The sequence below is a fragment of the Ascidia mentula genome, chromosome 4, assembly GCF_947561715.1.
Source record: "Ascidia mentula chromosome 4, kaAscMent1.1, whole genome shotgun sequence".
Lineage (NCBI taxonomy): Eukaryota > Metazoa > Chordata > Ascidiacea > Phlebobranchia > Ascidiidae > Ascidia > Ascidia mentula.
Window position 1 is genome coordinate 2,627,138 of NC_138569.1, and position 22,420 is coordinate 2,649,557.

Consider the following 22,420-nt stretch of genomic DNA (forward strand, 5'->3'; position numbering starts at 1 on the left):
TTACCTTCATTATAAATCATCTCAACAAGAATTACTAAACAGTTCAAATTTTGCGCTACGAAACAAAATATGACAAAGCAATTTACTTGATGCAAAAGGAAGCAACACGCGTCAAAAATATCATCAGCAAATTTACGCTTGACTGACCTCGAATTGTTGGACCGTTGGACTCACGTTTGCTGACCAGAGCGCGAATATAAAAACAAGGTAAGTTGTCGTCAATAGTGTTATTTCTTGTCAACAAATACAGCACTTTTGCGATCACTGTAGATTCACCTAGCATTATGTCATAAAACGGCGACCTAACTTGTTTTTCTTCGCAACCTCTGCTTTCTGGACTTTGAACCTAAATCAAAACGTCGGTCCAATTGCGAAACGCTTGTAACACTTGCGACGCCAAATGCAAAAAGAAAGAAGTGTTTGTTTGTGAGATTAGTCACTTACGAGGCAACTCTTGCGCTCTTTAAGCTTTTGTTGCCATTTAGCACTTGCAGTATTTGCAATGAGTGCAGTCATCCTTTAAAGATATATTGCTACCTTGCAAACCAGCATATATGTATTTTTTAAAGTCGTTTGCTGCCAGGAACTTCAGGAGGCTTTCAGCATCAAAAAGAGCAATCCTTCCAACCTCCAGTAACCGTGATTCACTTTCACTGGAAGAGCCAATTGATCTTGGTACAGACTTTAGTCTGACAATACAAGACGAAGTAATGTCTGCGAGTACGAAGTCAGATGGTAGGTGTTTACTTTATAGGAAATATGCTTTGTATTGCTAAAAGTTAAACTGAACTTATTCCAATACTGTAAAATATTTGTATTTTGCATAGAAAACTATATTCTAATACTAAATGCACAATGTCATGTAAAAGCCATCATACTCAGCCACTGCTCAAAGATAGGGTAAGGCATTAAAAAGGGAGCCTACTTTCAAAGCAATTTGTGAAGACATGTTAACGTGTGTTTTGCACTGCAGTAATTATTATGTTCTGGATAAGGTGCAAGGTCAACATACGACAGTGTTATGCATGAGAGGAAGTTGAAAGATAGAGAAGAAAGAAGCAAATTGGTGTTATGGAAACAACCAATAAGAACCCTTTATTACTTTATTATTGAACTTAGCATCAAAATCAGACAACTAGTCATCAGGTAAATATGTTTTGTTCACTTGATATTTATTATGTTAACATGTAGCATTTTGGTTGTTTGTGTTTCTTTGCTGTGACCTTGTGGGTTTGTAGTAGAAGTCTTAACTACACGACAATTCGTGTTTTCATTTTGTTGTTTAACTCTAAGGTTTTTTTTCAAGGTTAATGAAAAGGAAAATGTCTGCAGTTGTTTTGGTTTTGTGTTTGATTGCATTAACTTTGTATTCCTACGAAGGTCCTCATACAGAGGTTGGTTTTGTAATTTAATAACAGAACTTTTATTAAGTAATTTTTAACAGTCTAAATCCGATTTGATTACTGTTTAAGTAATTTTGCATAATAAGTTGAGTTTTTGATTTAAAAAAAATTGTTTCATACCGAACCTTTTGCATTGAAATTTTTTATATGTAAATAATGTTTGTGTGCAGTACCTTCGTAAATGGAACAAGTTGATAGCTTGGTGTGCCTACTGGGTGGGCTTGGGAATATTGTCAAGTGTGGGTCTTGGTACTGGCCTGCACACATTTCTTCTTTACCTAGGTCCTCACATTGCTGCTGTCACTTTGGCAGCTTTTGAATGTATGTCAGTTGATTTTCCTGAGCCGCCCTATCCCGACCAGTGAGTATCGTCCATGTGATCTTTACCATTTTGCAAGAAACTTATGTTGAATTGTTATTTCATTGCAGAATCGTTTGTCCGGATGTGATGGAAGATAGTATGAGTATTTGGACGATCATTAGTAAAGTGAGGTTGGAGGCGTTCATGTGGGTATGTGAATTTTTTTACACCTACTCTTTGTTTAGCTTATCTCGCTAATTTATCTGCAAACCATTGTGTCGTTTGCAGCTTTTTAATTGTTTTTCAAGTGTGCATGCATTGATTTATATTTGCTGAAATTTCAAAATTTTTTTTGAAAAATTGTAAATTGCAAATATTTTAGTTTTTTTATGAAAAATTTATCAACATTAACGGAAAAGATTAAATATTTATAACTTTAATGGGCCATCTGCTGCATTTAGTGAGAAATTAATCTTAACTGTAGCCATTGTGTTTACCAAGGGTGCCGGTACAGCTTTAGGGGAACTCCCTCCCTACTTTATGGCACGTGCTGCCACATTATCTGGTATTGACCCGGATGATGAGGATTATGAAGAAGCAGCACAGATGTTTGAGGCTGATTCACCCGATGACAACAGCCTCAGCACTAGGGTTAAAATTGGAATGAAAAAACTTGTGCAAAAAGTTGGTTTCTTTGGCATTCTCCTGTGCGCCTCAGTGAGTTGTTTGCCAACATTGGTTGATTGAAATCCTGTTCATTTAGTCGAAAAAAGTGTTTTCTTGTATATTTGCCAGTGCTTGACTTTTTTTTTATATTTTATTTGTTTCAGATAAATTTTAATGCCTAAAACTGAGTTTATTTTCTGTGACAAATGATGCCACCTAGTGTTCACCCATTAAAGTGCAAATTTATTTTTATGCAGATCCCCAACCCACTGTTCGACCTTGCTGGAATTACATGTGGACATTTTCTTGTTCCGTTCTGGACATTTTTTGGTGCCACTCTCATTGGCAAAGCCATCATTAAAATGCATATTCAGAAGTTGTTCATAGTTATGACGTTCAGCAAACACCACGTAGAAATGCTTGTCGACTTGATTGGGTAGGGCATGCCGTTTTCAATTTTCAGCTTCAGTTTTTGTGTTTTTTTTACCAACTAATATCCACTAAAAATATGTATTGAATTGAATAAGTCCACTAATATCCACTGTTAAAGTCAATATATATTATTAAACTACTGATTGACAAACTACAAAAATTGCTGCATTTAGTATAAATTTTGTTGGTGATATCTTTGAAATGTATCTACTATTCATCTAATGATTAAAAGACTAAAAATTGCTGCATTTATTATGTTTTCTTGCTGTTACATTGCAATTATGTCTTTTTGTTCCAGGTACATTCCAGGTATTGGTCAGGCCCTGCAGGTCCCATTTAAAGAGTTTCTCGGTAAACAGAAAGCCAACTTTCATCACAAAGTCGGCTCGCGAGTTCCAGCTGTAAGTTCCTCTCTTTCATCAACTTTTGGATGAGTTCATTTATTTTAAAACCCTCTGCCATATACTGTATCTCCTTTTGCTTACAAGCAATTGTTAACACTTCAAAAGCATGTCATTGCAATAAGAAACTTGCTGGCATGTGATTGATATTACTCTCAATGTTTTGTATATATTGTTTTTGTGGAAATTTCTGACAATTTTACGTAGCTTAAACATAGAACAACACGATAGCAGTATTATGTCAACGAAAAATACCCGATGTTACATATTGAGAACGACTTATTTCAATGAAAACAAATATATTGCAAGTTTAACAATGCCCGAATTCAACCTATTTTTTCCTTTCCACAGTCAGAAAGTTGGCTGCAGTGGTTTTTCGAGAAACTTATTATCGTCATGGTACTCTACTTTGTCATTTCCATCGTAAACTCCATGGCTCAGACCTACATGGCGCGGAAACAGAAGGCCGTGCGCGAGTTGAAGTTGCAGAAATAGTCTGGTACCTTTTATCACGTATTACTGAAGGTGGGGAAACAGTTTGTTCTGTGGTTTTGAATGTCGGGTTTATCTTGCTCATTTGCTGACAGGTGTTCAACATCCACTACCGATGCATGGAAAAACGTGCAGATGCAATCAACAATGTTCTACTGCTTGTGTGACCCTGAGTTTATTTATTGATTTTTGTGTGTTGACCAAGTGCTTGTTCGTATTTCGTGTGTGATCAGACTTACAACGGTTAGGAACATAATAAAGTGTTTTAATGGAAAAAAAGATGCAAAATCGTTCTGGTCCCCATCTTTGTAACACTGGGAACGTTTACTGTTTTGTTTAAATCGTTTATTAACAATATCCCAACTTCAGATTGAATACCAGAAGTCCAACATATGTCAATAATGTTTGTCTGGCGAAGACCTGAAGACACCGAATAATGAATCTTGAGCAGACGATTTTTACCGTTCAGAATATATGCACCTGCCAGTTGGTCATAATTATTGTTGAGTCACACCCCCCCCTCCCTGTTTTATGGCGCAGAGAGTTGTCAGTTTATCAACCTTTGTCTTCGGCATTTGCATGTCCGTTAAGATATTCAATGAAATCATCCGCTATTACAAACAACTGCGTCGCGCTCAGCTGGCTTTGCTGTTCGGATGGAATGTTAAACCGGTTGCGTAAGCATGGCATTACTTCTGCGTTGTCTGATTACAGTGGTGGAGATCCTCTACGCATGTGAAGGTCGCCTGCCAAGTTGTGCGCTTGCGCACCAGTGTACCTTGGCCACAATATACCCCGTGAAGCCACTGAGCTCCTGTAGCTCAGTTGGGCCTGGTTAGCCCAGGGTCGTGAGTTCAAACCTCACCGGGAGCTTGATTTTTCAGATCTCGCTCTGACTTGTCGGGAAAAGTGGCTGATCCAGCTTGGCTGCGAAGCCTGTGAACCTTATGATTAAACTGGTTGTTTTACACTTCATTAGGCACAAACTTAATCCTTTCCATGTATTTTACAAAAACGTTCGATGGATTGAAATTGTTACCAATTGTGGCTAAGCGCATCGGTAGTGTGGTAAACATTTTGTACATCGGAACAATAAACGTCAACGGATATTTTACAAAAACAACGAAAGGAGAAAAAGAAGTCTGCCCACGCAGCAACAGACCGACGATATATAAAAGTTTTATTGGAATATTATTGTTTTTTTAACTCGAGAAAAAAACGAATAGATTTGCAATCTTACAAAAAAAACAAGTAACTTCTTTTTAATGTACAGATGCCAATGTGTACAATTATTCGGGTTTTGTAAACAAATATACTGTTAAAAAAATATTGTGGTCGCACAGTGAAAATTGCACCGCAAGGGGGCGCCCCGCGCCCTTTAAAACACCATGAAATCAGAAAATGACGCAGTCTTTCTTTTCGATGAAGGGATTCAGTTTGGAATCGATTCCTATAATAAGGGGGTCCTCCTTCATATTCTCCGTGATAAATTCCATCACCACTTTGCAGCCGACCGACGTCTGTTTGAAACAAAGTTTCGTTTAAAACCACGTGGTCACATACTGCGTGATGAGCATTTAGGATGAATCGTCGGAACTCTTTGATAAAGCAATAGAATCACCAAACAGTCTTACAGGCAACACAGACTAGGTATCTTAAATGCTTATTTGGTCAATATCGCACGCGTATATCTGCTCCAATAAAAAAAGATATATTTCACTTCTGTTGAGCAGAAGAGCTCAACAGCGTCGTGTGGAGAATGTTACGGCGTGCATAGAATAAGAGTGTCTTTGTATAATACAAACTTTGCGTTAGCATTCAAGGAGCTTCTTAGAGCAGATTATAAAAAAGAGACTACAGTCATGACCTTTCCATTCTGATTTGAGTTTTTATTATTATTATGGGTGGTTTTATTTCACGATTCTCTTGGTCGGTAGATGTTGGGAGCTGGACCTTTGATCCCCTGGGAGGTAGATGTTGAGTCTGTGCCTCGAAGGACTTACCAGTCCTCTGGGTCACCCAGGGTTTTTCTTAGGGTGTGGCCACTGCTATTACAAACCGTTTTGAAATACCGTGGGTTTTTTTGGCTTAGGGGGCTACATGGAAGTCTCTGGACCAGAACATTAGCAATAAAAAATGACAAGCCACACCAAACTCAAAGATAAGTTGAGAAGGCTGCAGAATATTTTTGTGTGTTGCCACTGGCGGTCACTAATGCTTTAAAATGTTCTGGCGAGAAAAAAGATGTGATAAAAAGGGCGCGTGATTGGCAACATTGGTTAAGCGCCCGACCCGTATACCAAGAAGAAAACATAATTGGGATTCGTGCCCAGGACATCCTAGGTTCAAATCCCAGTGTGGTCAAAAAAAATGAAATGAAAAAAAATTAAAAAAAAATGTGACTAACGTGTGTAAGTAATTGGACAGCCGTTATGCTTTTTCGCACAGCATTTCTGTTTTAAACAATGTTATGGTGTAATTAAAATGTTATTGTTTTTCTGCCTCATTCATGTCCACGCCGCAAACAATTTTGAACATCTCATCTGTGAACATCTGTGGTGAAAATGTGCTCGTCACAGTTTCCTGTATTATTGTGACGTGGACGCTTTCTCCATTAGCGCAATTAAACCGCGCATGATCTATTCCGTATTATATCACGCAGTTTGTTGGTTAATTGAATTGGTTATGCATATATGTCCAATTTGTATTTTAGTTTGTGGTAATAGATAATGCTACTACTTAAATTGTATGTTTTGTGTCTGTAAAAAACTCCTGATGTAGATTTTCTTGTCACATAAACGCTATTAACTTCCAGCACGACTGAAAGTAAGTTTTTTTGCATTGAGCTAAAGCCTGATAGTAAAAAGTTGTCACTTGTGCGCCGAAGCACAGAACGCTGATGTTTTTATCCGTTACTTGTGCAGCAACAACGACCCGTGTCGGTCTTTCGTTATCACATCTATTAAAGGCTCACGACCAGCTGGCGTGATTAACTGTTTTCTGCATAATCCCTATACGCATCGCGATGAAATAGATTAAAGCACCGGCGTCGCGCGTCAGTTGATATCGATTTTGAATTGCGTTTTCACAGTGATGAGTTTTCTTGAATCGTTCAGGGAATGGGAGGTCAGGACTAACTGCACGTACATATAATCCACCTGATTTTGTCCATCAGATAGAGTGTTTGTGGTCACAGTGTGGTCCGATGTTAAGGTTGGAAATAAATAACATTGGACCTAGGGTTACGAATCATAATTGATCAAGGATTCACTGTCGGCGAACAAACGATTTACGATAACGTATTCCAAACAGTATGGCCTCTTTAACTTATACTGGGACTTTAAGAAGTAGTACAATACACTTTTTTGTCTGGAATTACTTTCACTTGTGGTTATACAAGCGCTCATATCCTAAAGTTTGAAGGTGCCTTATGAATATGTGACGTTATACTAAAGGGGTAGGCAAGGTTGGTTAGCTTAATCGTTATCTATACAAAATACAATATTAATGTAGTGAATAAATTACAACATTATGTAAAAGTGAACCCAAGAAATTACCATTAACAGTGGATCGTGAGCTTAAGTTGTTTGAAACCACTACAGTACACCATATACCCCCCACCTTAGTTCTGTCGAGAAGCCTTTCCTTTTTTAATTGATCGACGTATTTTTGCAAGTCTTCTGGACTCAACAGATCCAGGGGGTCTTCTTGTTCCTCTTGTGGGGGCTGCTGTTGCTGCTGCTGGGTTTCCATTCCTCACAGTAGATTTTATTTACGGCAAAGTGATATTTTCTACCGCAACTGTAGATAACACAGCATATACAAATCGAATTAGATTTTTAAATGCATTTTTCCACTACCAAAAAGTTGTCGGCGTGCCATTTGTTTCGATAACTGAATTTAAAAGCTTGTGACAAATACACCGTCTCGGGAAGTGCACTAGAAACTAAAGCAGTAAAGAAACGAAAGAGTGGTACGACTAAAAGCTTATTTCAAATATATTATTGTCAACATCCCTTATACCTCAGTTCTCCCATAGTTTCGGTTTCGTACACAAACCTATCAACCACACCTCAAAGTACGGTTACCACACTGCTGCTAAGCATGACTCCAACTGACCACTTCAACTACAGCAGTGGAACTTAAATGTATCGGTAGCTAATCTAACAAATCAATCAAATTAAATCGCAAACGAGTTAAAAAGCACAAAAGTTCGCATCACTTTGAATTGTACCATGGAGCACATTTGTCCACACGTCAGCAATAAGCGCTCCGATCGAGTTAAAAAGTTCGGTTTGCAGCCAAATTAATTGCATTTTTACAACTGCATTGGGCAAGCCCTAACATTTGTCTGTTATAAATAGACCAGGCGGCATTTCAAATCAACGAACATCAGAAATCAGCTGTCGCAAATTGCTCACATCTCATCATATCACCACGGACCAATTAAACTTTTTACTGCGTTCAATCAGCACACATCTAGTCTGCATGTTGCGGTAGTCGCATCAATCACTTCAATTTGCACAAAAAATGTGAGGCACTGTGAGCTAGATGTGAGGTGGACGGCTGACTCGATCGCAATAACCTATTGCTTGAGACTGCTGACCCTGAAAGGGATTTGACCTTAGCCTGTCCTTATCGATGCACCGCATGCCCCCTGGATTAATCGATCTGAAGTGCTTTATATCTTCTGTCACGACGAGCAATAGATTAACTATCCAATGCTAGCATACGATCTTGTATTGCAGAGCAACACCTTCGCCCCTCGACCGTCCTCAGTTGCATTAACCACACGTTCAAATTCTCCTGCACGACTTGAAATAATGCTTTTCCTTTTAGAAGTGATGAGTAGCAATCAAAGCTACAACCTGACAATGCCCAAACGCGCAATATGCGTTGATATTAGGAATTGAAACCATTACTGCTAACAGTTCTCATGTGAAAATGAAAACAAATAAGACACCCCTTTGTTATCGCACATTGCATAAAACCACACCAATGTATATTTGCCTGGGGTCTTAAAATAGCGACATTAGCCACTCTACTCTTATTAACATAACCTCGCACATTGCCACCGTCGGGCAATTTTTAGCACATAATGAAACGCCGCAACAAGACCATGACACAGTTGTTTTATCGTCAACCAAGTGCGACGTGTTTTCTTCTGATTGCATGGGTGACTAAATTACATATCTCGTTTCTCAACCTCCGACGTAACTAGAAAAAGATGATTTTAAATCTCAGTCCCCTAAAGGCTGGCATCCTCTTACATTTCCTGGAAAGCAGCGAGAACAAAAATGCTTGAAGGTTGACATGACATGCGGATGACAGTTATACTACGAGGGAGGGGGTGACTGGTGACGTCACTGTCACGGATGTGATCTGTTAAAAAAAAACAGCAGCCTGCCAGCCCATGACTGCATGTGATTGTGATTTACTTGAGCTATCTGATTTGTCTGTAACTTCTGAGAGGAAACAGTAGCTGAATATAGCTGTTATTGTTTGCATTGCATGCCCCCATGATTTAATGCAAAGTGTGATGATGCAGCAGTAATATACGGTTTATAATTAAGCAGCAACTGGAACAAAGTAGTTGCCAGCCTGCCTGCCCGCCCGTCCACCATATTATGATATCCAGTCGTATCTTGTCCAATGCACTGTGACGTATTATAATGGAATTCCCGTGTCTTGTGGGATTGTCTTAGCACAGGAAATGGCATCGCGCTTTGGTTTGGCGCCAGTGGCAATCGGAAAAGTCGAACGCTGCCCGCACCATCATGTGTAAATGCCACTCTATTCTCCGTGTATGTGGCGATGGCCACTGAACACAACGAACAACGGCCAAGGAAGCGGTATTATACCAAAAAACACATTTACAGTAGGCGGGACAACTCTTCTGAGGTCACGAAGTCAGAATTTCATCATATCTAAATGCACCGTCTTGTCGTGATAAACATGCTGTCACCGACAATTTAGATTTTCCCGGCAATTCGATTCTCACCCTTTTTAGAACATTTTCCAGAAACCTGGAAACCTTTTACGCAAACTTGTCTTGCTGTAAAAGTGATCAGAAAAGAACGCAAATGCTTTGTTTAAACTTATAAACTTGAAAAAAACTTTTTTGCAAAAATCGCACCACCTTGCTGCAAGTCTGGACTAGTTGTCTCACCTGGCCTGGCAGTGAACAAGCGGTCCTTGAACCAGACCTGGTCAAGCTAAAACGTCAGTTTCACCCCGACAGGGCGTTGTTTACAAACTTGCCCAATGTTCAGCCGCTACTTACAACTCAAACGCTCTTCATAAGCTTCGGCGTCCAACGCACGCTCTGCCCTCTTAAACTGAGTTCTTGGCAAACAAAACATCAAGTTATTCTTTCTGTTCGGCGTCGTCATCTGTGTGCCAACATCGGTCGCTCTCCAAGTATGTGTTGTGACTCTGAGCGGCTTAAACTTTGCTAAATCGACAGGATTTTGTGACTAACTTACGCTTTTACCCGTACTCTTTGTCACATTCAAACGCCGCAGAGAAACGACGTTTCCCCCAAAGTCTATCGTGACGTCAACATATGTCGCAACCACCATGATCATAATCGAATTACGGTTATTATCTACGACATGTGCTGTTCGATCTCTACAGTACACGCATATGTGACTGGCTCGAACATTCGTCAATAATAAATTATGACTGTGCTGGTGGCGAACACGTGTTTCCGTGACGTCACGAGGTAAACGTGTACGTGGGAGTGGAAAATGGAATTGGCAACGCGACGGTGCGATGTCACTTTTAACAAATTTAAACTTTGCTGGCTTAGTATGATAGATAGCATGACAGGCATCAGCGTACACATCATTAATCCGCCTGCCCACGACGTAATCCATATTCAAGTTAAATTCTCTCACCATATTGGCTTCACAACTGTGAGGTGTTAAGCAGGGGTAATCGCAACAGAGCTGTATAATGATTTACCCATTAGTACACACCAGTCCAAAAGCCACATAATGGGATGCGCAATCCGTGCATTCCACCCACAGCTATAATGGTTTATGGTAACCTTACAAGTAGCTATTTGGAATTTAAATATTCTGATTGTTTACATATTTTGTGTTTTTTTGTGATTAAGTCCAATACATGCAAAAAGATTACAAGCAACCGCTAAAATTGTTTGGTTTTCAACTTTTTGTTGTTGGTTTCTTCGCTTTGTTGGCTACTTAATCTTCCTGTAAACAATATACCAAGAATTGCCATAAGCCACGCTTTCAAGGCGGTGTTTTGCAGCAGGCAACGCTAACCAAGGCGAAAACATTTACAAACACTTCAATACCCACTCCCAGCGCCGAAAGCTAAAAGCAATATGAAGATTACGTCAGACTAATGCAATGTTCGTTCGACTAAACTACCTCGAAAAAAGTGCATAGTTTGTACAGGAATGCAAAGAAACAGGTGACGCAAATATGGTTGACTTGGAATCTTTCCTAAAAGTCATGGTTGCCAGCGATGTGGAAACAAAAATACGGGTGACTGAAAATGAATACGATTTACCCAGTGGTTGGATTCAGCCGGTTGGCGCCGGTTTTATAAAACCGTCCCACGAAATTTTATGAGATTAGCGAACCGGTTAGCATTACTGGTTACTGTAAATGGATTTTTGTAACAGAACCGGCCCAAAAATATGACTTTTGTGATAGAACCGGCTGACAAAAAAATTGAATCCCACCACTGGATTTACCACTAATGAAAACGAAAATGCCAAACAAATTCTGGAAAAAACGACCTGCATTTAACGTTGTTTGAGTCCAAACATATTGAAACAAAGGAAGCTCGTGGCAAAAATAGCCGAAAAACGCCTAAAAATGATGGCGACCAGTCACAAATACGAACAAACCTACGAAATATTTACGGCATCACAACCTTGCCTATGGCAAAGCTGGTCCAAGCAGATTTAAAAAAAAGCATCGAATATTAAGCCAAATGAAACGAAAAACTGCAATATGGGTCGACTTCCAACGACTTTTACATGGACGTTGCTTGTGTTTCTATCACATTCAAATCGCTGTCGCTGCTCATGGTCGCTGTGAAGGAGCCGTCGGTCTCGGCAAAGCTATTGGACCGGTAGGTCGGAGCGGGCTCGTTGAAATCGTTGTAGGACATAAAGCTTATGTTGGTAATCTGCGTTGAGATAAAATGCGTTGTTATGGCGATTAATCTCCATTCGATGCCATGAAGCCGAGGCCATCGGCGAAAATCTCATTGATTTTTGTTGTTTTAAAATCAATTGAGTTCCCGGTGTGTTCGGTAGGACGCGCTCCAAGAATAAAAAAATACGGCAAGATATTCGTGAAGGAATAAAATCCAGTTGTAACAAACATGTCGGTTTTACATTAAGCGGTGCACGTTTGTAAATGGAAAGAATTAATTTTGCGTCAATGCAAAGATCTGTGGCAACTTCATTGAAACAATGTGAGTAAAAAGTGCGCATTTTACCCCAGTCTTTCCTTTTTCCTTTCCTGAAAATCCGTTTTTCATCTCCGACTTTGAGGAATCCGGGAATCCCAATTGGATCTCTTCGTTCTTCTCTTCGCACTCATCATCACGAGGCTCGGATCCGAGACGGGTCCACGCTCTGTAACGCTCCGGGATCCACGAGAAGATCCAATGATCGAAGAAGAAATAAAGGAGTCTTGAATCAACGTCCTTTCTGTTTCTCCACCCGCCTGAGGTAGATTTTAGAAATAATACGGATGTGGATTTGAACCAAACAAAGAACAACTTTATCAATGTGTACATGACGCTAACGTTATTTGCTTTACGCTCATGTTCAACCTTCAAAAAGGGTGGTCGATGTAAAAGCAGTTTGCTGCGCACTTTAGTTAGTTCGTCCGTTACAAATACCCTCAACTCATTAAACATGCAGAAACCATATTTTAATAATTACAACGACTGGTGGAGAATAAGCTTAATCATTCTGAGGGCACTGATGTAAGTTAGTCTCAGTTTCAAATGTACATTATCAAAGGAGCTGCTGCAGTGTCTATACTAACAAAACGAACCCGGTAACTATAACGCGAATCTTTCGTTCGAGATATAGACATGGGCTACCGGTGTTTTGTAGCAAAACCATCAAGACGCACGACCCATAAACCAAACAGAAAAACCTGGTCGACATTCTGCATAAGGTTAACCAAGGTTCGAATCTTTGTGTAGCGGATAAAGATAAACTTTACTAATTTACAGTACAGGTAAAAACCAAAATTTTACACCCTCTATCATGGCTGCCTTTACACACGACACGAATAAACTTACAGGTAAGTAGACTCAAAATCAGTCCAGTGAACAAGGTGGCAGCGAACCCAATGCAACTGTAGTAAACATAGGATATAGAGTAAAGATCCAGAATTCCTCCGGTCGCCGGTTCGGGGGTTGTCCCGGGCATTGGTGTAGTGTCTGGTGTTGACGTTGTGTTGGGTACAGTGAAAAGATTCTGTAATAAAGTAGTTTTTTGCTTTCATGGGTTATATAATTTGTACTAATGAAAGCATCGCCTGTTGTCTCTATGGCTAACGGAGACTCAGTAACAGATTTAGCAGAAAATACTATTAATAATCCTGAGTCGTCTGTTTAGCCTTTTTCGTCGATATATATATATATCGCCTGTGTTTGCAGGCATCATCGGTATCGCTTATTCAAATAGAACTTATTTATAGTATTTCCATTATAATTTGTAATTTTAATGATGACCACGATATGATATCTTCCTTCATCAGCGAATCATTAAAAACTAATTACGTTCAGAAACTATATGATGGCTGTTAGAAGGACAACCGGGCTATTAATATCAACTGAATTAAGTGGCCAACACATTTTGGTTGCCGCGAACATTTCTGCATAATTACTTTACGGTCTAAAAATTTCGTCACAGTTGCTTTTTTATTGCAGTTTTTTTTTCATTTCTACCATCGTGGTTGCATTTCGTACGGACAGCACAATATAACTGGCTTATACCGAACTTCCAAACTTACGCATGAAGTTGCATTGAAATATCGGGGGAGGATTCGTGAAAAGTTCTGTCCGGTTGCTGCTATTTCGTCTGACTGCAATTCGCTGCCAATGTAAACCCAACAAGATATTGCAAGACCGGTTATCAATCCAACTCCGGCGCCCTGCAGAATATTTCAAATTGATCTTTTTTTCTACTTAGTGCAGTACATTAGTTTAAAACATTTTGAATACAAAACCATCAGCTATTTGATATGAAGATGTAACAATGACGAAACTTTGGACAAATTTGTACAAATTGCAGATGAAAATCGAATCCACATTATATGGGCTTCAAAATTAAATGGGCTCAAAATTTTCGCTTTAATTTCCTGAAACATATGGGTCACTCGGGCGGTTAACGTTGCCCAGGTTAACCCATTAGTCTTTACGATAGAAATCCCTTAGTTTCATAACAAACAACGGTTGCATGGACTCCATTTTGCTATTCACCTAGACTCGTATTTGCCCTGGTGCGTGCCGACTGCACCCCCCTACTTGAGCATGATAGTGTTTTTGATTTATTTAAGATTAAGGTTGAGGCTAGAAGAACGAAAAGACTTACTTACCAGAGAATTTACGAAGTTAAATAAGAGCCCGAGGGTAAACAACCCGACCAGAGGCCCTCCCACCAAACCCAAGATACTTAGGGCTGCCTCCAGTACACCACCTAGTTGTGAAGCTAAGTAGGCCATGGCGAGACACAAACCACCGTACACAATCACCGAGACTGTAAAAGTACAATAATATTGTTAAAATTGACATCAAACTAGTTTCTGGTCACAAACATTATTCTAAAATCATTAAAACGCTAAAAAATGATGTTTAAAAATGACAAAAACTTAAGCCTCTACTTCCCTAACACAAGGACGCTTTATCTTACTCTTTGATGCCCAAGTGTAATGACTGTCTTTCCAGTTGGTGGCTGGCTTGATGAAATCCTCCACAGTTACGCAAGACATGGCGTTGATACCGGATGACACGGTGCTGAAAATATCTTATGTTACGTTTTTGGCATTACGAGTATTGCGGTGTATTTGGTATGGAATGAGGCAACGCAGGTGTCACGCTGTCAGTAAAGTATCAATTCAAATTGTTGGGTCGTATCTGAATTTATATAAATTACAACCCTCTATAATAGTTTGAAACGTTTCAAATTGAAATCCGCTGGTTTATTTAGTATTTGAGGACAATTCCCAGTAGATCCTGGCAAAATCAAGCAATCAGTCCACAGATTAATACTCTACATATTCTCTGACTACATATGAGGTTTTCTGGCATTGCAGCCAAGCTGGATCAGCCACTTTGCGTTCTTTGACTATCGGCAATGAATTAATCTAGTGGGAGTTACTTGAGTTCTTAACGGAAGTGAAATTATAAAACTTTTTATTAAACTTTACCTTAGACTTCCCGAGAATACACATGATACAACCAGGCCTGTAGTACCCGGGTTGTTCTTGAATAATGCCAAGGAAAAGAAGGGCAACAACTAAAAGAAACGGAATTGTTACTTTTCCTAATGTTAATTTTATATACAAAGTACGTTTTGGAATTTCGAGGATTCGTTAAAATTAAGTATTAAAGTAAATGTTAGCAATGCCTTAAAATACAACTAAGTCTGATCTACTATGTTTGACATCTACAGATCTGTCTGCATATTCGTCGTTTTGAAATTTACTGACGATGCCTGATTGGAGGCGAATTATATCAGAAAAAAACAGAAAAAAATGAAGGTTTTTATTAGCTCGCATAGAAATATTAAATTACCAAAAATTAGTATTTAAATTTTTGCCCCCAAAACAGGTGAAGTATGGGGAGCATTAGGTTTTGATTTGCCGCTGTGTTTAATTTCACCTGGTCAGGGGCGCCAACTCTTCCAGCATTCAGTGGGTCACATCCGTGGTAGTAAGCATACATAATCGCTCCATTTAAACAGCACATGCTGATGATAATAACCAAGCCTAACCAGTTGAGATAGAGGGCTCTATACAAAATCACTTTACTTCTTATTAAAACTGTTTTGATAAAGCACACAAAAATATCATCACGACGAGATTAAAAAGAGTATGTGTTTATTTAGTTATACACGAATTCCGTGCATACATGTACTTAACCTTGTGACACATGATTACATTTCTAAATAGTCTATAATGTAAAGCGCAATTTGTCGAACAGGTCATAATTTATTTGCCTAAACTTTGTGTCTCAATTTATATGATTTTTGTGTTTTATTTCGGGGCGTAAATATTTAATGACTCACAAAGAAGTTCGACGACCTTGACTCTACTTTATGGAAGTTTTCATTGCACGCCACAGAATTGCACAAGTCAAGCCAACTCTTACCCTTTTGCCTGGCGTTCGGTTTTACAGGAGAGGTACCGTTGCACCATGGACTGACTGACGCCGTACACTCCCAGCCATAAAAAGGTTCCGCCAACAACGATTGTCCAGAACGTATGCCTTATACGAGGGTCAAGCTCGAAGCTGAAACAAAAGTGGTCAAAATTTAATGTCGAAATTTTAACACAAGCAGTCACACATATTTATTTAAAGAAAAAGTTACATCAACTAAAATAACCGAAGCATGATATGACTAAAGGAAACAACGCAATTTTAACTGTTGAGTAAACAGGTCACGGGGCTAATAAAGATCAGTTCCCGAATTAGAAAGTAAAGTTTTTCTACAGGTTCGGACTAGTTTTACGACGTGGAATATGACGTATGTAACTGTTTAACTTTGAAATTTATGGCATGCTTCAAAGCATTTAACACGAAGTCACTTGTTGGTTCCGTTTTTTTATTTTTGCTTTTGATGCCTAGAAGGTAAATAAATGGTTAGATCAGATGACGCGCCGATGCTGAATCGTATAACACAGGGTTTCTAAACCGGTGGCCCATGGCCTCAAAAGGTCCGCAGCGACGTACCGAGGGGTCTTACTTGACTCCCAAACAATAATACTTTCGACAATTAAGTTAATTTTGTATAGGGATGCCATCATAAAAAATGAGGCCAGTGGGTTCAAAATTACTTCCCGGTGCTCTATAATAACTTACTGTGACTGTAGTTTTCCCGCCCATTTTTATACATCACATGATTTCACAAGTGGTGTTAGCGTTATCCCCTTTTTCGTGTTGGCACGTTTTTTGGCGTTAGTTGTGTGTTGTACCTGTCTCATTACCCTGAGGAAGCCTTGTTGTATAACAGGCGAAACGTCGGAATAAAGTTACGTTTTTTATATGTGCCAGAAGTACAGATTATTAAGTTACAATATACCTGGCAGCAACAAAAACTTTATATTTGGTTCAAAATTAGTTGAGAAAGCTTGGTGTTTTAGCATACAAAAGTAAATTTCTCCCTACGTCGACAATCTGTTTTTGGTAACGAACGCAGGACCCCTTGTGTCACGAGCACATACAACACTGCGTGCACAACACTGTAATATAACTCCCCCGTGGTTAAATGGTTGACTCGACACAACTCCAAAACACGTGACGTTGCGCTTTGTTGAGAAAAACAGGAGCCAAAGTTGGGTCACGAATTTGTGTTTGCATTTCGCTTCACAAACCCTCATTCTACCGCCCTGGTTCACCTTGAACCCAAATTCCGCCTATACATCAACATGTCGTATTGTGTAATATTTGTTCTCAGAATTTACCCGTATGTGGGCAGAAGATTAAACTGGAGAAATTGTACTCGAGGTTTGTTGCAAAAAAGGAAAAAGGCAATCATCATTGTTGTTGTGGCGTACTGATAATGAACTATTGCAACAAACTTACACTAGAAAAGTGATACTCAAAATATTTACACGGTTATGTACATGTTTTAAACCTGCAATTGGTTTCTGATTCGCGCTATTTTCCGAACTTGAATCTGATTTCACGATAAAAATGCATGTTCGCTGGTGTGCATAAGTGTTACGATCTTGTTTCCAAAATAGTTTTGCTAGTCTTCCAATTGCGGTGCCCTGATGTGTCACTTGAGTTTTTAAGGGCGTCGCTTAACATTTTAATAAAGAGTTTTTAAGGAAAAAGGGGGCAAAAAAGTTAATTTAGTCTTCTCCGACTTTATCCTTGGAAAGTTACAAACATAGAAACACAATCGTCCTGATAGATGGTTTGTGCGTAGCAAATTCCGTGAATCTTTTTAAAGTGCGTCGCACACGAAAAAGTTTGAGGAACACTGCCCTGATGTTTCAGTCCCAGTGCGTTGGTGTTTTTAAAACACATCTTGCAAAAAATACAACGTTAGCTTCAAAATCTCATTATTCTTTCTTACTGAACAAAATCAACCCTCCCGTTGTCTTCACAGATTTGCCAAACTTTGGTTATTCCGCCAACATCCATGGATCCTTTGATCGCTACAGCGAGAAAACCGCAGAACATAATAATTGCCTGGAAGACATCGGTCCAAATCACGGCCTTCAAACCTCCCTGTAAAGTAAATATGTGATGACATTGGAAGAATTGTTGTAATTCATGTGTTTGTCATAGACACGATAAGAACATATCAAGCACCATTTTGACAATCTGGTAATTTATCAAATAATTGACACAAACACAAAATAAATGGCAAGAATAAAACAAAAAAACTGTTACAACATGCGCTTACATGGCGTTTCGCTTGAAAATATTAGTGCAACTGTTCAATAAATCACAAGTGAGGGCGTTGAGTTTGTAACCCGTGTTAGGTGACCTCAATACCTTAGGGTGGGCCAAGTATTCCGTTATGCTTACCAGTGTTGTGTAGAATGTACAGACCACCCCAGTTGTAACCACTGCAGCCCAAAGATCAAACCCCGTCACTGCAAAAAGTAAATATACAAGCAAATGCGCCAGCGCAGACCGAAATACTTTTAGTTCAACTAATTGTTACATGCGACCATCTTCAAAATGACCATAAAATAATGTAAAAAGTGCCAAAAGGTTTAAGCTTTGTTGTGTGTTTGACGTTAGATAGTTAAACAATGCCTTGAATCCTCACCCGCATTTAGTGCAAGGGACGGAGCGTACATCACTATTCCTCCGTACAAAACGTTCTCCAGGATGAAAGTAATCGTCCCCAAGACTCGAACGACTTTGTTGAATCTCCTCTCCAAGTACTATGAAAGCATAGGATAAAAAATACCGTGTAACCCAAGACGTAATTTACATAAAATTAATTGAACAAACTACTGAGGACTTTGTTATTCACATCATGTTGCAGCTGCAATGTTGTGGGGTAAGATGATTGGCACAAACGTATTGCATTATTTCGTTAGGTATAAATGGTTTGTCCGACACGGTCCAGTAACCAATGGATGTCAGAAACGATATAGGTAGATTGGTTTGCTTTGTCACACTAGACTAGATCATCACGTCCATATTATTAAGATTGTTAATTTGAGGCAAGTCAAAGCCAACTGCAACTTAAACACAGAACTTTTTGCCAACGCGAATCACATCAGTATGAAACATACGCAAACATACGTAAATCTTGCAATAAACAGTTTGCGTCGTTTTAGTAAAGTCTTTCAATGCGCAATAATACCCACCCTCCCTTTTATCATAATGATATCGTTTCAAGATTTTATCGAAATTTTTCCGATGGAAATCCATTGCTGAGCTTAATTTATAGATTATAAACCTTAAATAAATCATGACGAAACATACAGAACTCTTTAAGTATTAGAATCTGCCAACAGTATATATAAAAGAAAACCTTAATCATTTGTCTATGTGCTGTTTCTGATATATATATTACGGTTACGATTTAATACTGACGATGCCAAATTGTAGACGAAATATTTATATCAGAAAGTATATAACGAATTAGGTTTTCTCCTTCATAGCTGGTTAGTAAAGATCAATCAAATCGAACCTCATATGTGCTTGAAATCCCGAGTCGGTAGAAAACTGGGATGAAGATTTCCGATGTTACGACGGCTACGATGAACATGGCAAGGAGAAACCTGTCGTTAATGTGAAGAATTCATTTCTTATTTTATGGAATTGCAAATAATTAAAGGGTGTTTTATTCAGCCAAGAAACATTTTGGTATCAATGATAAAAAAAATCATACAATTTAGTCTATTTAGAGTCATATAGTTCTCTGGCATTGCAGCCAAGCCGGATCCAAGCCCCTTATTTCTCCGACAATTCTGATCGGAGCAAGATATTAAAAATCAAGCTCCCGGTGACGTTTGAAGCATTTCTGCGTTACCCACAATGACTAATTACTACCAACATTTATTCACGAAGATTAACCAACTAGCGGGCAAAGATACAGCAAAAATGAGCTGATTTTGAATTTGCATATTTTGCGTAATTACGAAAGTTGTTTAGATCGTGAGCACCAGTGTAACTGAAGATGCCGAGCTGCTAACACCATACATAGCCAACCTGTTACGTATAAAAGTACACAAGCGGTCGTAATGTTGTGAGTCATTGAATCAACTTCGTTTGACGAAATTGCGGAGAGGAAGCCGAATTTGACAAACGTAAGACGAAGTTGCGGTTTTGAAATAATTCACCAAGCCCTGAAAACGTCTGGGATATTGACGTCAACGAGTGCTTGGTTTTGGCATAAACAAGTTATGTGAACAACCGAGGTCATCTTCGCAGAGGGGGTACTTGACATTTCAAAGTATCACGGAATCAACATCAAGTTCACGTGCTTGCATGTTGTTTTGACACGTTGTAAGTGAGTTGTCATGAGGGACATTTCGCGACATCACGAAATCAACATCAAGTTCACATGTTTTCATGTTGTTTCGAAACGGTATTAGTGACTGTACATGACTTACCACCAATACATGGTTCCATATCGGTAGATCTCCGCGGGAGTCCCCAGCACTGTTACGGCCGACATGAAACTTACGGAGAGCGACAACGATACTGGGACCATCCCCATCTGTCTGTATTGAAATGAGTAAATATCGTCAGTACTTATGAAGAGAATCTTTGTCAAAATCAAGCACGATGCGTCTTTTATTCAGGCCCACCAAACGTTGGTATTAGCAATTAATGTCGCTTTGGGAGCACTGTTCGTGCTGCACTGCACTGTGATTTTAATGAAGTTTTTTGCTTTACGTTCACAGCCTTTCAAGCGTTGATTATTGTAAAGAAATTAGAGGCTAGGAATGCATACTGTTAACACTCTGTGTCCACTTCATGCTTGTAGAGCTATTGCTTTAATTTTCTACAATTTTTGGTCCGTGAGTAAAAAAGTTGGCCCAGGCCTAAGCAATAGCCAATAAAGAGAATTTTGTTGCTACTTTCATTGAAAGGCCTTACAAAATAATGTCAATATTTCAAGTATCGTTTACATCAAATGGGCCTGAACAACATAATAAATCAATGTTACCCCAATCCCAACATCTTACCTCCCCCCCATCATGTACTCATCGTTGGTTTCTGCATTTCTATCCTTGATAGCGAAGAAGATTCCGATCACAGCGGAGATGCCGAGAGTAATCCCAAACACAACGTAATCAGCGACCAGCAGGGTATCAGCCATGTCTGTTATCTCTATGTGTTGAACCCTGCAACTATTTCCTAACAATCCCTGAAGAATAAAAGTGCAATTTTACATCGAATAAGGCTCGCCGAGATGTAGAGCAAACAGAGGCTAGTAATAATTGCATGATCGCTAATCAAAAACCGCCCCGATAAAACCTGACTGACCGGGGTTTTCGTCATAACCTATTCAGTGGCTATCGAATAACTTCGTCACAAGCTGTGGAGAGTCCAACAAAACGCAGAGGTACATCTAGACGCTTTGGGTTAATTCAAGCCTCACATGTCTATAGGTTAAACTCCCAACCACTTTAACTCAACCACTCGCTGTGACCGAAGTTATTCAGTTATGTTGTGTTCTGACGCCTCATGCAGTGTCCCTTTATTCCGTGACAACTTTCTGCAAACATATTTAGGCATTGCGCAAATAGAAACCAACGCTGCCCAGCATACACAGTCACTTGGTTCTGTGTCGCCGATCGATTTAATATTTGCTTTCTGCCGATTTGCAAAAGCGGTGAAAGGAAAGTGAAAAAACGGCGAATATAGGGAACACGTGATGGAAAATGCAGCCCAACCCTTCTGTGCATTCAACACCGTTTGCGTTTTCGAGGACTTGCGGTCGAAGCGTCATCGTTCATTTTTTCAACGCCAGTTCATTTGTGTGAACTTTACATAGGTTTGAAAGCACGGATCATGGTTCAACATCTAGTGCGTAAAAGTGCAGACCCTGTGTCAACAAGCCGAAATAACAAATTTCAAGTCATTCTGCACACTCATGATTTTGCGTAGTTTTTTCGGTTAACTTTCCGTTGTGTCTCGTCAAACCCCCGAAAGCAATCAGTTGTATGCAAAACCAATATCCCGCCATTGACTTACGGTATCTACTTCGCTTAAATTTTCGACCAAGTGCCAAACTATTAAAATCATGGTTATGTAGCCATAACTTAACGCACGCTTATAACTGAAATATGTTTACGCTGATGGTTCAGTTCCATTCAATTTTTCGTCATCGAGTTACCAGCTCAGAATTGTTGAACAACTTCAATCGAATATCAATCCCTTGTCTGCCGCCCAGAGAAGGATTGTTAAACAGTGAAACAAGAGAAATACTAGGTTGCCCCGATCAAACGTTCGAACCGTGAAAATGTGTTGTAACTGTATGAAATAAAACTGAGTCTGTTCGTATGCGGGATTAT

The 22,420-nt window shown here is 39.3% G+C and overlaps 3 protein-coding genes across 5 annotated transcripts; 1 reads left to right on the plus strand and 2 right to left on the minus strand.

The window, feature by feature from the left end:
• Nucleotides 1-139: 139 nt before the first annotated feature.
• LOC145897313 (vacuole membrane protein 1-like) lies at nucleotides 140-4,274 on the plus strand. Of its 3 annotated transcripts, none has more exons than XM_082985552.1 (11): nucleotides 140-207; nucleotides 570-735; nucleotides 996-1,146; nucleotides 1,307-1,394; nucleotides 1,574-1,764; nucleotides 1,833-1,914; nucleotides 2,206-2,421; nucleotides 2,628-2,806; nucleotides 3,101-3,203; nucleotides 3,555-3,728; nucleotides 3,791-4,274. In XM_082985552.1, the coding sequence occupies exons 2-10, from the start codon at nucleotides 711-713 to the stop codon at nucleotides 3,696-3,698; spliced, it is 1,179 nt and encodes a 392-aa protein (XP_082841678.1). In that variant the 5' UTR covers nucleotides 140-207; nucleotides 570-710; the 3' UTR covers nucleotides 3,699-3,728; nucleotides 3,791-4,274. The 3 variants fall into 3 exon arrangements, with proteins under 3 accessions (XP_082841678.1, XP_082841679.1, XP_082841677.1); XM_082985553.1 differs by having other exon boundaries at nucleotides 178-207; nucleotides 584-735; XM_082985551.1 differs by lacking the exon at nucleotides 140-207 and having other exon boundaries at nucleotides 416-735.
• A 442-nt stretch (nucleotides 4,275-4,716) lies between these two features.
• LOC145899039 (guanine nucleotide-binding protein subunit gamma-1-like) lies at nucleotides 4,717-7,492 on the minus strand. Its single transcript, XM_082987748.1, has 2 exons — nucleotides 7,317-7,492; nucleotides 4,717-5,215 (listed from the first exon to the last, which is right to left on the minus strand). Exons 1-2 carry the CDS (start codon nucleotides 7,446-7,448, stop codon nucleotides 5,090-5,092), a joined length of 258 nt encoding a protein of 85 aa, XP_082843874.1. The 5' UTR covers nucleotides 7,449-7,492; the 3' UTR covers nucleotides 4,717-5,089.
• Nucleotides 7,493-10,939: 3,447 nt separating this feature from the next.
• LOC145899628 (sodium-coupled monocarboxylate transporter 1-like) lies at nucleotides 10,940-21,263 on the minus strand. The gene is made up of 15 exons (XM_082988509.1): nucleotides 21,089-21,263; nucleotides 20,510-20,620; nucleotides 19,585-19,675; nucleotides 18,709-18,826; nucleotides 18,462-18,529; nucleotides 18,004-18,158; nucleotides 16,071-16,211; nucleotides 15,582-15,711; nucleotides 15,128-15,216; nucleotides 14,611-14,714; nucleotides 14,297-14,457; nucleotides 13,712-13,852; nucleotides 12,996-13,173; nucleotides 12,177-12,406; nucleotides 10,940-11,861 (listed from the first exon to the last, which is right to left on the minus strand). The coding sequence occupies exons 1-15, from the start codon at nucleotides 21,220-21,222 to the stop codon at nucleotides 11,706-11,708; spliced, it is 2,007 nt and encodes a 668-aa protein (XP_082844635.1). The 5' UTR covers nucleotides 21,223-21,263; the 3' UTR covers nucleotides 10,940-11,705.
• Nucleotides 21,264-22,420: the final 1,157 nt, after the last annotated feature.

What these genes read in the sequence shown, in the direction of transcription:
- LOC145897313 (XM_082985551.1), top strand. Translation starts at nt 555, where the DNA reads ATGTATTTTTTAAAGTCGTTTGCTGCCAGGAACTTCAGGAGGCTTTCA. An exon ending in ACGAAGGTCCTCATACAGAG is followed by an intron (nt 1,395 to 1,573) that starts GTTGGTTTTGTA and finishes GTTTGTGTGCAG; the next exon opens with TACCTTCGTAAATGGAACAA. An exon ending in ATGCTTGTCGACTTGATTGG is followed by an intron (nt 2,807 to 3,100) that starts GTAGGGCATGCC and finishes TTTTTGTTCCAG; the next exon opens with GTACATTCCAGGTATTGGTC.
- LOC145899039 (XM_082987748.1), bottom strand. Translation starts at nt 7,448, where the DNA reads ATGGAAACCCAGCAGCAGCAACAGCAGCCCCCACAAGAGGAACAAGAA. An exon ending in GGCTTCTCGACAGAACTAAG is followed by an intron (nt 5,216 to 7,316) that starts GTGGGGGGTATA and finishes TGTTTCAAACAG; the next exon opens with ACGTCGGTCGGCTGCAAAGT.
- LOC145899628 (XM_082988509.1), bottom strand. Translation starts at nt 21,222, where the DNA reads ATGGCTGATACCCTGCTGGTCGCTGATTACGTTGTGTTTGGGATTACT. An exon ending in GGGAGGGTTGATTTTGTTCA is followed by an intron (nt 16,212 to 18,003) that starts GTAAGAAAGAAT and finishes CTTTTGTTTCAG; the next exon opens with CTTCGAGCTTGACCCTCGTA. An exon ending in AGGAAAAAGGAAAGACTGGG is followed by an intron (nt 11,862 to 12,176) that starts GTAAAATGCGCA and finishes ATCTCAACGCAG; the next exon opens with ATTACCAACATAAGCTTTAT.